This window comes from Schistocerca gregaria, chromosome 3 (assembly GCF_023897955.1).
Source record: "Schistocerca gregaria isolate iqSchGreg1 chromosome 3, iqSchGreg1.2, whole genome shotgun sequence".
In the NCBI taxonomy this organism is placed as follows: domain Eukaryota; kingdom Metazoa; phylum Arthropoda; class Insecta; order Orthoptera; family Acrididae; genus Schistocerca; species Schistocerca gregaria.
In genome coordinates, this window is record NC_064922.1 from 628474412 (window position 1) to 628486911 (window position 12500).

A 12500-nucleotide genomic window follows, 5' to 3' on the forward strand; every position below is an offset into this window, starting at 1 on the left:
CAAAGTTATTTAAATAAACAAACGGAAACCACACTGCAATTCATGATAGAAGAGAATACATTTCATTTGTAGGCTACGAGATTGTTTAATGAAAAATTAAATGTCTTACCTCACAGTTAATTGTGGACATTTTTCAGCAGGAAATCTCTTCAATTACACGGTGAACTTTATGAATTTAAAGTAAAAAAACTGTTTATAATGAAGATGAAATATGAAACAAATACAAAGACTGCTGTGACCGAGGACCACAGACTTCAGTGCAGAGAAAGACGATAGAATATTTCAAAAACAGCCACCATTCGAGTTTAGACAGCTCTCATTGGTCAATTCCAGCTTCGTTTGACCCCTAGCGCTTCTAGTGGCCTGGAATGGAACTACGTGGCTTGTTGCCTCTTCGCCCATATAGCTTTCACCCCCGTATGCAATAGCTTACACTCAACGCCAGACAACAATAATGCAGACAAAGATAGACAAGAAAAAACAGTCTCATAAACGTAAGTTAACACAAACGAAAAGCAACAGCGTTGCTTCCTTAAAATAACATTGACAATGTACCACTAACACAGATGAATTGACAGCAGCATTTCACGTAACAACTTAGACATTGTGCTTTCAGCAATGCAGCAGAGCATACTACTGTGGTGGTAAGAGGTTCCAATTGCCAAATATGTTTTACGTTTAAGATAATCTCGTGGAGAATACCCTCACACTGATGTATCTGTATTCCGAATAGAGAAAGAAACACAGTTGTGAAGGAATTAAAAACTAGTTTTATTTATCCGAAAATGAATTTTGGACATCACTTCATTCTTTTACTAGCATTTGAGTTCCACAAAGGATTTCTATTATGAGGAATTTATTTTTTTGGTCAATATTTCTGGCTAGGGAGGGGGTCAGTTTTCCTCTCGTTAAACTTTCTGTAAGCTCTTGAGTTATAATTTGTACACATCTACACTTACACCCATGCAAACTACCTCAGTTGGTGCCGTCTTGGAAACTGTGCCAAAAAATTTCATCCATCAATGTAGAGAAACATGCTTTGTCATTGGTGTGGACGGGGGGGGGGGGGGGGGACAAATGTTGTGCAAGTTTTTGTTACCTATTGAGGCCCAACTGTATTGTTGATGTTTTTCACGTAGTGAGCTTCGAGTTGCAAACACTGTGTAGAATTATCTCTAGAGTGAGCATACGGATTCGCTCAACAGATTTTGTGTTGTCAACACAAATTGCCAGCGTAGTAACGTGATATCAGGGCATTGTAGTTTTGTCTTTTGTCCGCAAAGCACGCTCTACATTTAGAACGTTATTACATCAGTAATACAGACTGATTTTCTTTTTAGGTGCCCTGGATTTGACACAGACGTTTTATAAACATCATAACGATTTGTATTTGATACCTGAATGTGTCGGCGTGAAGATAAAGAAATTGAAACTTTGAAATATTCTTTGCGTCAAGTATCACAGCTTATACCCACCCATATTTTAGTGGGTCGGCAGGCACCGCAATTTTTCCGATTTACATGGCACTTAATCATATTACCGACTTTGATTTCTGTTGCAATAGTATCGCAAGACGACTCAATAACAACCCAGTGCCTTTGAAAGTGTCTGAAAACCACCCATTATACCACCTGCTTCATTGATTTTTTTCAGTTTTGTGGATTTTTATTCCTTCTCCTTGTAGGCTAGCGCCAAGTTTTGCTTACTGGTTACATTCTGATACATGTATTTAGTGCATTTACTTTCCACTGTGTACTGCTTATATAACAAATGTACATGAGACGTTGCACTCTCCCCTCGCCACTACCCCTCCTCCCTTAGCAGACAGCATCTTGCATGAACATATAATTCCATTGCTCCTGTAACATTTACTTTAGCTGTTTAGTGTTAGACCATTTAACAGCTACGGGAAGTGGACGTCACTCATGGACAGCATCTCATGTAACAATATTTTATGCTTGTTAGTCAAATGGTAAAGACGATAGATTGAAAGTAAAATCCAACAAAGCAGATGATTTTGTACTTTAGTTACATTGTGTGAGTTTTTTGTCTGAGTTCTGTTCCCCGTTATTATGATTCACATTCAGCATGTTGATTTCTTACAGACTTACTTCCAAAGCAGAATATACAGTCTAGATGTGAGGATGCGAGAGTTGTGATAAAAATAAAGAAAGCAGTTGTTCTGTACCAGACTTGTGCAGAAAATGTATTTAAGATAAATACTTTCCTTCTGCGCATGTCGTATTTTCCAGTTTTCGTGTACTTCCCATGTCTTCATTTCACACAAACTATCTATTAACTTTCAAATTTCTATAGTCTAAAATGTTGGTGCGCTCTCTCTCTCTCCCAGACACACACACACTAGAAAAAAATTCAGTTTTTCTTCTCTCTATTGCAAAGCATCCTATCCTACCAAGAGTGGAATATTTCATATATATTTTGCTTTTGAATAAATCACAAAGCTGTTTCTTCATGTTACATAGTACCACATGTGACGTATATTTAATTTTAAAACAAAGTGGCCACGTATTACGCTCGTCTGAGCTTTCAGAAATGTTTAAAGCGGAAGAACGCCTAGCTTCTATATCTTTTCTAAGGTTCACAACTATAAAAAGAAATGATCATTTTTCGAGCTCTGGATTTAAACACCTTTTTATGTTTATCACTGACAAGAAATGACACACATTTTGCACAGACAATAACAGATTTAAAACATTTCTTCAAAATCTAACCACAGCGACACAGTACGTTTCGTATTCATGTAACACAAAAGATCGCCTTCCCTCATCCTGTATTTCTCTTTCCAACTGTAGCATCAACAGTAATTCAAATTGCTATTACGAATGAACAAATGATGAAAACGCAATAAATATAAGTAATATTATAAGTTTCGAAGACTGGAGAACATATAAAAACTTGACAGTTTCCCCGAAATCAGGTGATAATTCCATATTGATGTTCACATCATTCGCAGGACACAATGCTCACTCCAGAGTTGTTTCTACTCTATGGATGCAAATAAGTATCAAATCAAAGATATTATTAATTTCTTGCTGTTTGTTGTGATTGTGATGACTAAAGTTAGTTGGTAGCGATAAGCGTGTCGAAAAAATGTGGAAGGAAATAAAATCAGGACAGAATGTGTTAGTGTTGTGGGGAAAATCATCGGCGGGAGGAACTCTGGAAGATGTAGTGAAAGAAGTGAGGAATGTTACGGGAGCAAACGGGAACGTAGCCGTGGAAAATGCGGAACGTTTAACAATGGGTATGTATTTTGTCATCCGTACTTGCGTGATTACCTTTTCTGTTTGTAGCACTTCTAACGGTAATATTTAATATTCATGGGATGATGGAAGTGTTGTTTCCAGTGTGTGAATAGTATTCTACAGCATGTCATAAATGCAAGTCACCGAACACCAAGTATTTTACGCGTTATCTCGTTCACAGTTGTTCATACAACTATTTTGTATTAGTGCGGTTGTTACCTGGTTCATCAGACAAACCTTAACATTTCATGGAGTAATTATTCCCAATATAATGTATTGAAGGTTTGTCATGCTGGTTGAATGGATCAGTAGTTGTGGTTATTGCACTTGCTTGGATCTCGGATACTTTTGTGAATATTATGGTATTGGCTCCTCAAGTGTGTTTAAGAAAAGTAAAGACCATTATTTATAAACAGTATTACACAGGTGCTCTGAAAATAATTAATGGTAAGTGTTTCAGTACTATTGGGACTCTCATCACTGAGTCATTCCATGTCAAATCAACACACTTTAAATAAAATTTTACCTCAACCTCTTAGATTTTGCTGTAAGATGGTATACTTATAGTGGGTACTAAAACTAAGAAAAATACCAAATTTAAATTTTTTTTTACCTCAAACCATTCCTGACATATGGTCTCGTAAACTTTTAAAAAACTGACCAAAAATGAGTGCACGGACTTTTTTTAAATTGCACTAAGAGCTGCCCTAATTGAGCTATTGAATTGGGAAAGGAGTCATTTTGAAGCATTTTTCGTGCTCTTTGTAGTGATATACAAAAAGACATAGCTTCTTATTAACAAGCTTTTTCAAAATGGTAATTAATATTTTCATTTAATTTTTTTACTAAAAGTACATAATTGAAAATTTTCAAAATATTTACGTGACTACTTCATACTGTTGTAAATCACAGGGCAAAATATAAATCTAGGATGATGGGTTCATTGTTGAAAAAAAATTATTCCGGAGTCTTGTTTTTCACTAACGGCTCTAATTTGGCCAAACTGACCTTTAAGGTAGTACATCAGTAGAGGACCATATACATAGGGCTTGATGTCAGTACAATAATTCAGATACTGGAGCTATTGTTGAGATGATGTAGTCTGCAGTGTTACCTTCTAAGGCTTTGTGTACCTACAGCATTATTGTGCACTGTGGTTTCAGTGCAAATCAATTGTTACCTCTGTGTTGACCAGTTTGTATATGTTATATTTAATAGTTCATTTTCAAGTAAAGCTATACATTGAAGGACAGTTTGTACGTGGTTTTTGTATAAATATGGAACCAAGTGAAAAGTGCAGTGCTGTGGAAGAGTGCAGTGTTGTAATCCATTGAAGAAGTTAAATCATTTTATTAGGAAACAAAAATAACAGAAATGTCACAACGTGGATGCCCAAATTATTTCCTCAAATAGGCTACCAAGTGTTGCCAAGATTAGTGATAAATGCAGGAAAAATGTAACCAAATTGAAAAATACACCAGAGCCCATCAGTGATGAAAGTGTTGAAGAAGAATCTTCTGGATCAGAGACAATCATCCGAGACCAAGACCCTGACTTCAACTTTAATAGCGGTTAGAACATTTAACACAACACTTCAAGAACTAGGTGAGTCCCCAATTGACAAGAGAAAACTAACATCTAGGCATTACGCCAAATCAAAAGTGAAGAAAATCTCATCAATGACACGCGAACTTTTTGTTGCTCCTGAAACTTCTTCGTCAGATGTTGATACTGATGAATCCGTTCTTGAAAATCTTAAAAGAAACTTTAAAATTCTATAAGTAGAGCAAAAAAAACTAATGATTCTTACAAGTTTACATGAAAAATGGAGTGTCAGGAAAATAATGAGGGAGTTTCATGCTGCTAATTACATTGTTCGGTAGTCCAAAAAAATTTTGAAATAGAAAGGATTCATGGAAGGTCCAAACCCAAAACTGGGGAAGTGTTTACCAACAAAAACTGTCAAAACTGTACATTCATTTTAAGAAAATGATGAAGTTATCAGGGCAATGTCAGGTATTAAAGATTGTGTGACAATTCCAGAAACAAGTGGAAATAAAACAAAAATATCAAAAAGACTTATTTTGTGTAACCTTAAAGAAGCTTACAAGCTTTTTAAAGACAAGTTACCTAACATAAAAATAGGTTTCTCTAAATTTGCTGAGTTGAGACCAAAACATTGTGTATTAGCTGGCCAGAGTGGCACACACTCTGTGTGTGTGTGTGCACAAACATAGAATTAATGGTAGAAAATGCCAAATTAAATACAGTAACAAACAGCAACTTAAACCATTATAAGCAGCGCATTGCAAAAATGCTTTGCAACCAGTCATCAATTGATTGCAACATGGGAAACTGTGAATACTGCCCACGAGAAACTGTCATATGTAAAATTTTTAAAGACTCTTTTCATGAAAACTTAATTGAACAAGTTCACTTCCGACAGTGGGTGTCAGTTGACCGATGTAATCTGGACATTGTTCAGAAATCTTCTGAAAAAATTCATAGATTTATTTTGTAGTAAGATGTCGACTTTGATTCAGCATGACTTCATTGCCAAGCAACAACGAACATTCCTTAACTCCACAAGAGAAAACCTTATGGAATCTGAATTTGTTGTCGTATGTGATTTTTCAGAAAATTATAGTATAGTTCTACAGGATGAAGCTGAGTTTCCACTGCACAAGACAATAGATTACTATTCATCCTTTTGTTATATATTGCAAACAGGAAGACAAAATTGAGCATATGAGCTTTGTCATTGTTTCTGATTGCCTGGAGCACAATACAACTGCAGTTTACACCTTTCAAAAGAAACTAATTTCATATCTAACAAATAAATTTCAAAAGATTCCAAAAAAGGTATACTATTATTGTGACGGTTCTGCCGCTTAGTATAAAAATAAGAAAAACTTCCTGAATGTTTGCCTTCATGAGGAAGACTTCAACATAAAAGCTGAGTGGTACTTTTCAGCCACAGCACATGGGTTGGGGCCTTGTGATGGAGTAGTGGGTTCAGTAAAGAGACTGGCAGCTCGTGCAAGTATGCAAAGACGATACCAATATCAGATCCAAACCGCACGAGATCTATTTGTGTGGGCAGTAGATAATATCACAAATGTTGATTTTGCATATTCCACTCAAGAAGACTACGCTGCTTCAGAAATATTCTTAAAAAGCTGACTTGAAGAGGCATTGACAATCAAAGGAACACAGCAATTTCACACTTTCATTCCCAACATTACATCGAAATTAATAGTCAAGTACTTCTCAGGTGATATGCAGAGTTGGGAGAGGGAAGCTACTACATCACCAGACAAACTGAAGTTACAAGATGTATCAGGCTGTCACCACTGTATATGGCAGAAACTGGTGACTTGGGTACATTTTAGGAAAAAAAAAACTAAGAACTAGATGAAGTGAAAATAACTTTTCTTCATCCATGTGGACCAGCTAAGTCATTCTCTTATCCTTCACGTGCAGATGTCCTGTGGGTGTCAGTTGTGGATGTTCTCACAAAATTGAATCCATTTACTTTGACAGGGAGAACATACATTCTTAATGAAAGTGATGTAAACCTACTCAGTCAGCTTTATTAAAATGTAATATGTGAAGTCCCAAGACAATTTATTGGGAAACTGCTTTCAACTCAAAACTTAATTTTTGTCTCAGGTTAGTGTTAATGTATGTTTTATAGAAAGTTGTTTCAAAATTATTGTTAGTACGTATTGTGTTAAATTTAGCTATGTACAGATACCTGTTACTCAAAAACAAGTCTTAAGTATTCAGTTTGTTTAATAGTTCTATTTCAAACATTGTGGACCAGAACTATTATGTCAATACTTGTACTTGTTCATACTTTATTTCAGTTCGTAGTTAAATGCTCAATTTCTTGTTTTTGTTATATTGGTATGAAATTAAAACAAGCAGACAACTTAATTATAAAATATGCTGATTAGTTTTGGTTTAATACGGTGATGTTTTGGTATTTCTAATACTTCTTTACTTACCTTTCAGTATATTTTAAAGAAATTCCTGTTTGTTAAAGGTTAATTTGGTCAAACTAGGGCCGTTAGTGAAAAACAAGAGTCTGGAATAATTTTTTTTAACAATGAACCCATCATCATCCCAGATTTATATTTTGCCATGTGATTTACAATAGTATGAAGTAGTTATGGGAATATTTTGAAAGTGTTCAATTATGTACTTTTTGTAAAAAAAATTAAAATTAATTCAAAATATTAATTAGCATTTTGAAAAAGGTTATTAATTAGAAGCTATGTTTTGTTGTATAGCCCTGGAAAGAGCATGCAAAATGACACCTTTCCCAGTTCTCTAGCTCAATTAGGGCAGCTCCTAGGGCAATTTAAAAAAGTCCGTCCACACATTTTTGGCTGGTTTTTGAAAAGTTTACATAGCCATATTTCAGGAATGGGTTTGAGATAAAAAAAAATGAAATTTGGTATTTTTCTTAGTCTCAGTGCCCACTATAAGCATACCAGCAAAATCTAAGAGGGTGCGGTAAAATAGGTGTGTTGATTTGACATGGGATGACTCCACTGTGAAGCATCCCACAGACTGATTAAGGGAGGTGGGATAGTGTGTGTTTTTGTGGGGTGGTGTATGACTGGATATGGATTCTCATGATCAGACTAAATATTCTCGTGCCATTGCCATTATCATCTGTGAATGTAGTGTTTGTTGGCATGCAGTACACATCCACATGTTTGATTTGTCATCATTCTCTAGTCCAGTGGTACCCAACATATGTCTAGACATCTTTTTCATACATAGTGTGCCTTCATGAAAATATCAGGGGAATAAAAAATCAAGTAGGTGAGCTATCAGTATGTTTATATGATCTCAAAAATAAGAATGAGATTGATATAATCTGTCTGTCTGAACACCATGTAACTGTGGGCATGGATAGTGTCAGTATAAGAGGGTATAATTTAGCATATTACACTTGTGGCATCTTACACTAGGGTGGATAAAGGAGTTGCCATTTTCATAAAACAAGGGTATACATGCAAAACCGTAGAAGTAAGGAATTTTTGTGTTGAACAGCACTTTGAGGTTTGTCATGTAACTTCAGCTAGATAATGTAGTATTTATATTAGCAACAGTCTACAGGTCCCCATTAGGAGACTGGAAGCTGTTCATAAAAAAGTTTGACTCCCTATTATGCTGTCTTTCAGATAGAAAGAGGTTATTAATCTGTGGTGATTTCAATGTAAACTTTCTAAGTAATTCTGATAGGAAAAGTGAACTAGAAGTGTTAATAACAACATATAACTTACAATCAGTGATCAATTTCCCTTCATGTATAGCCCAGGACAGCAGCACGCTAATAGATAATGTGTTTGTACAGAAAGAGGATGTAAAACAACCACGTGCTTCCCTGTGGTAAATGGATTGTCAGACCATGATGCACAACTGATCAACATACAAAACCTATCAGGATGTACAGTTCAGAAACCATTAAGTAAAAGTGTGAGGTCACTCAACCCAGTATCTGTACAGCACTTCAGAGAGAGCTTAAGAAATGTTAATGAGACAAATGCTAATGATAAGTGCAAAATATTTCTTGATAAATTTATATCCCTCTTAGGACATTGTTTCCCAAAGAAAATTACGTAGTGTAACACCACATACTTCAAAGAAACCTTGGATTACTACAGGTATTGAAGTGTCTTAAGAAAGAAAAAGAAAATGTATGAGACAGCAAGAACTAGTAAAGATCCAGAAGTAGTTTTACACTATAAAAATTATTGTAACATACTGAGAAAAGTTGTAAGGAAATTAAGAAATATGCATGTTAGAGAAGAAATTAACAACTCCGGCAATAAAATCAAATCAATATTAAATGTTGTTTGAAGGGAGACAGGAAAAGTAACCACTGGAGTATGTAGTATTACTGTTAAAGAGAACGAGACCATCATAACCAACAGTACACAAGTAACTAATGTATTTAACAATAATTTCTTAACTGTTGGAGAAAAAATTGGTGAGAACAATTCAAGAGAAGCAGCTAGGCAGTACATGGAAGAGTTTGTTTTGAAAAAATGTAGTCAGATTAAGTTTCACCTAACAACCTCTTGTGAAATAAGTAAAATTATTAAATCTGTGAAAAATAAATGTTCTGTTGGAGGAGATGACATCTCTAATGAGATTTTAAACAATGTGGAGCAGCTACAGCTGATGTTCTGAGTCACATCACTAACTCAAGGTATTTTCCCAGACAGGTTAAGATATGCCATTGTCAGGCCTCTCTACAAAAACGGGGACACCACTTATGTCAATAATTATTGGCCAGTGTCCTTGCTTACGGCATTATCAAAAATCTTCAAGAAAGTAATGTACTCAAGAGTGGTTAGCCATCTCAACACTAATGGGATACTTAGTAAATCACAGTTCGAATTTCGAAAATGCTGTTCCACTGAGACACCAATATACAATTTCACTGTCCACAAATAGTAAAATGTCACCAATAGGAATGTTCTGTGACTTGTTCAAAGCATTTGATTGTGTGAGCCATGACATTATGTTTCAGAAATTACAGTCCTATGCTGTAAATGGAATAGCATATGAATGGTTTAAGTCTTACCTACAGAACAGGAAGCAAATATTTCCTTATATAGGTCAAGTTATTTAAATAAGTTTGCCACTTCATATAACTGGGGTGAAATTACTTTAGATGTTCCACAGCGTTCAATCATGGGTCCCCATCTGTTCTTGATATATGTGAATGACCTCCCTTCCTATCCTAAACACGAAGCTGAACTGACACTGTTTGCTGATGATACAAGCATCGGTATTAATCCAGTAAAAGAAATTCCAATTGAAAATGATACAAATAGCGTCTTTGGAAAAGTCATTAATTGGTTTTCTGCAGATGGGCTTGCTCTAAACTTTGGGGGGAGGGGGGGGGGGGCAAAAAAAAAAAAAAAAAGAACAACACACACACACACACACACACACACACACACACACACACACACACACACACAGTACATCCAATTTTCTGCTGCAAAATGTATAGCTCTTTCAATAAGTATAACACATCAACAGAAGTCAGTAGACCGGGTAGAGCATACTGAGTTTTTGATGACAATCTTAAATGGAAAATTCATATTTTCGATTTCCTGAAGCGACTAGGTTCAGCAACTTTTGCGATCAGAATAATTGCCAATTTTGAGGAGATAGAAATTAGCAAGCTAACATAATTTGCATACTTTCACCCTCTGATGTCATATGGAAAAATATTTTGGGGTAACTCAACATTTAGACAAAAAGTATTCACTGCTCAAAAGAAAGTGGTTAGAATAATGTGTGAAGTTCATAGTCGCACATCTTGTAGGCATAGTTTTAAAAGGTTGGAAATTCTTACAATAGCCTCACAATACATCTACTTACTAATGATATTTATTCTCAACAACATCGACCACTTTAAAAACAACACAGATATTCGTGATTATAATACCAGAAAAAAGAAAGACTTACACTATCCTTTGCTCAACCTATCTTTGGCACGGAAAGGGGTAAAATATGCTGTTATTAAAATTTTCGACAAATTACCAGATGAACTAAGGTGTCTGACAGACAGCAGTAATAGCTTCAAAAATAAAATGAAATCATATCTCCTTGACAACTCTTTCTATGCCGTAGATGAATTCTTGAATAGCAATAAATAAATCTATAAATATAGTACATGCATTTTGTGCCATTCAAGGGAATGGGGTAAATAGTAGAAATATTAATTTTTAACTCTGTATTGTTAAAAAAATTTGTTTCATATTTGCATTTCTCGTGCACTTGACACGTTCCACATCATAACGGCTACCGTACAGTGCTATAGATCAATGGTACACGCAACCAACTAATTAACTAACTAACTATGCCAATCTTGGAGCTCTGTGCTGGCAGTGAGGGGAGTTTAACATGGATAGTGACTTCTGTACCCTGTAGCATGATTATGCGTGGGATGGCTTCCTCCATTTTTGGTGCCCAGCATGAAACTAGTGAATACTTTACTGTTGTGTGTGTTCCACCTGTTGGGTCTTGAAGGAAGGCCATAAGATGAACAACAACAAAAGCAAGACGTGGATAATGGGATGTAGTCGAATTAAGTCGGGCGATGCTGTGGGAATTAGATTAGGAAATGAGACACATAAAGTAGTAAAGGAGTTTTGCTAGTTGGGAAGCAAAATAACTGATGATGGTCGAAATAGAGAGGATATAAAATACAGACTGGCAATGGCAAGGATAGCGTTTCTGAAGAAGAGAAATTTGTTAACATCGAGTATAGATTTAAGTGTCAGGAAGTCGTTTCTGAAAGTATTTGTATGGAGTGTAGCCATGTATGGAAGTGAAACATGGACGATAAATAGTTTCGACAGGAAGAGAATAGAAGCTTTCGAAATGTGGTGCTACAGAAGAATGCTTAAGATTAGATGGGTAGATCACATAACTAATGAGGAGGTATTGAATAGAATTGGGGAGAAGAGGAGTATGTGGCACAACTTGACAAGAAGAGACCGATTGGTAGGACATGTTCTGAGGAATCAAGGGATCACAAAGTTAGCATTGGAGGGTAGCATGGAGGGTAAAAATCATAGAGGGAGACCAAGAGATGAATACACTAAGCAAATTCAGAAGGATGTAGGTTGCAGTGGGTACTGGGAGATGAACAAATTTGCACAGGATAGAGTAGCATGGAGAGCTGCATCAAACCAGTCTTAAGACTGAAGACCACAACAACAACAACAGGTTCACTAATTTTCACCTGCTTTCTTTGGGATTGGAATTATTATATTCTTCTTAAAGTCTGAACGTATTTCGCCTGTCTCATGTACCTTGCTCACCAGATGGTAGAGTTTTGACACAACTGGCTCTCCCAAGGCTGTCAGTAGTTCTAATGGAATGTTGTCTATTCCTGGGGCCTTGTTTCGACTCAGGTCTTTCAGTGCTCTGTCAAACTCTTCACGCGGTACTGTATCTCCCATTTCATCTTCATCTACATCCTCTTCCATTTCCGTAATATTGTCCTCAACTAAATCGCCCTTTTATAGATCGTCTATATACTCCTTCCACCTTTCTGCTTTCCCTTCTTTGTTTTAACTGGGTTTCCATCTGAGCTCTTGATATTCATTTAAGTGGCTCTCTTTTTTCCGAAGGTCTCTTTAATTTTCCTGTAGGCAGTATCTATCCTGCCCCTAGTGAGATAAGCCTCTA

At 35.9% G+C, this 12500-nt stretch overlaps 1 protein-coding gene across 1 annotated transcript in view; it reads left to right on the plus strand.

Moving 5' to 3' along the window:
• The first annotated feature begins 2966 nt into the window (after positions 1–2966).
• The window catches only part of LOC126353884 (anamorsin homolog), a 40286-nt gene continuing 30752 nt past the window's right edge, over positions 2967–12500 (plus strand). The window contains exon 1 of the mRNA XM_050003088.1: positions 2967–3265. Coding sequence (XP_049859045.1) covers positions 3112–3265 — 154 coding nt within the window. The 5' untranslated portion in view covers positions 2967–3111. The remainder of the gene's footprint in view (positions 3266–12500) is intronic.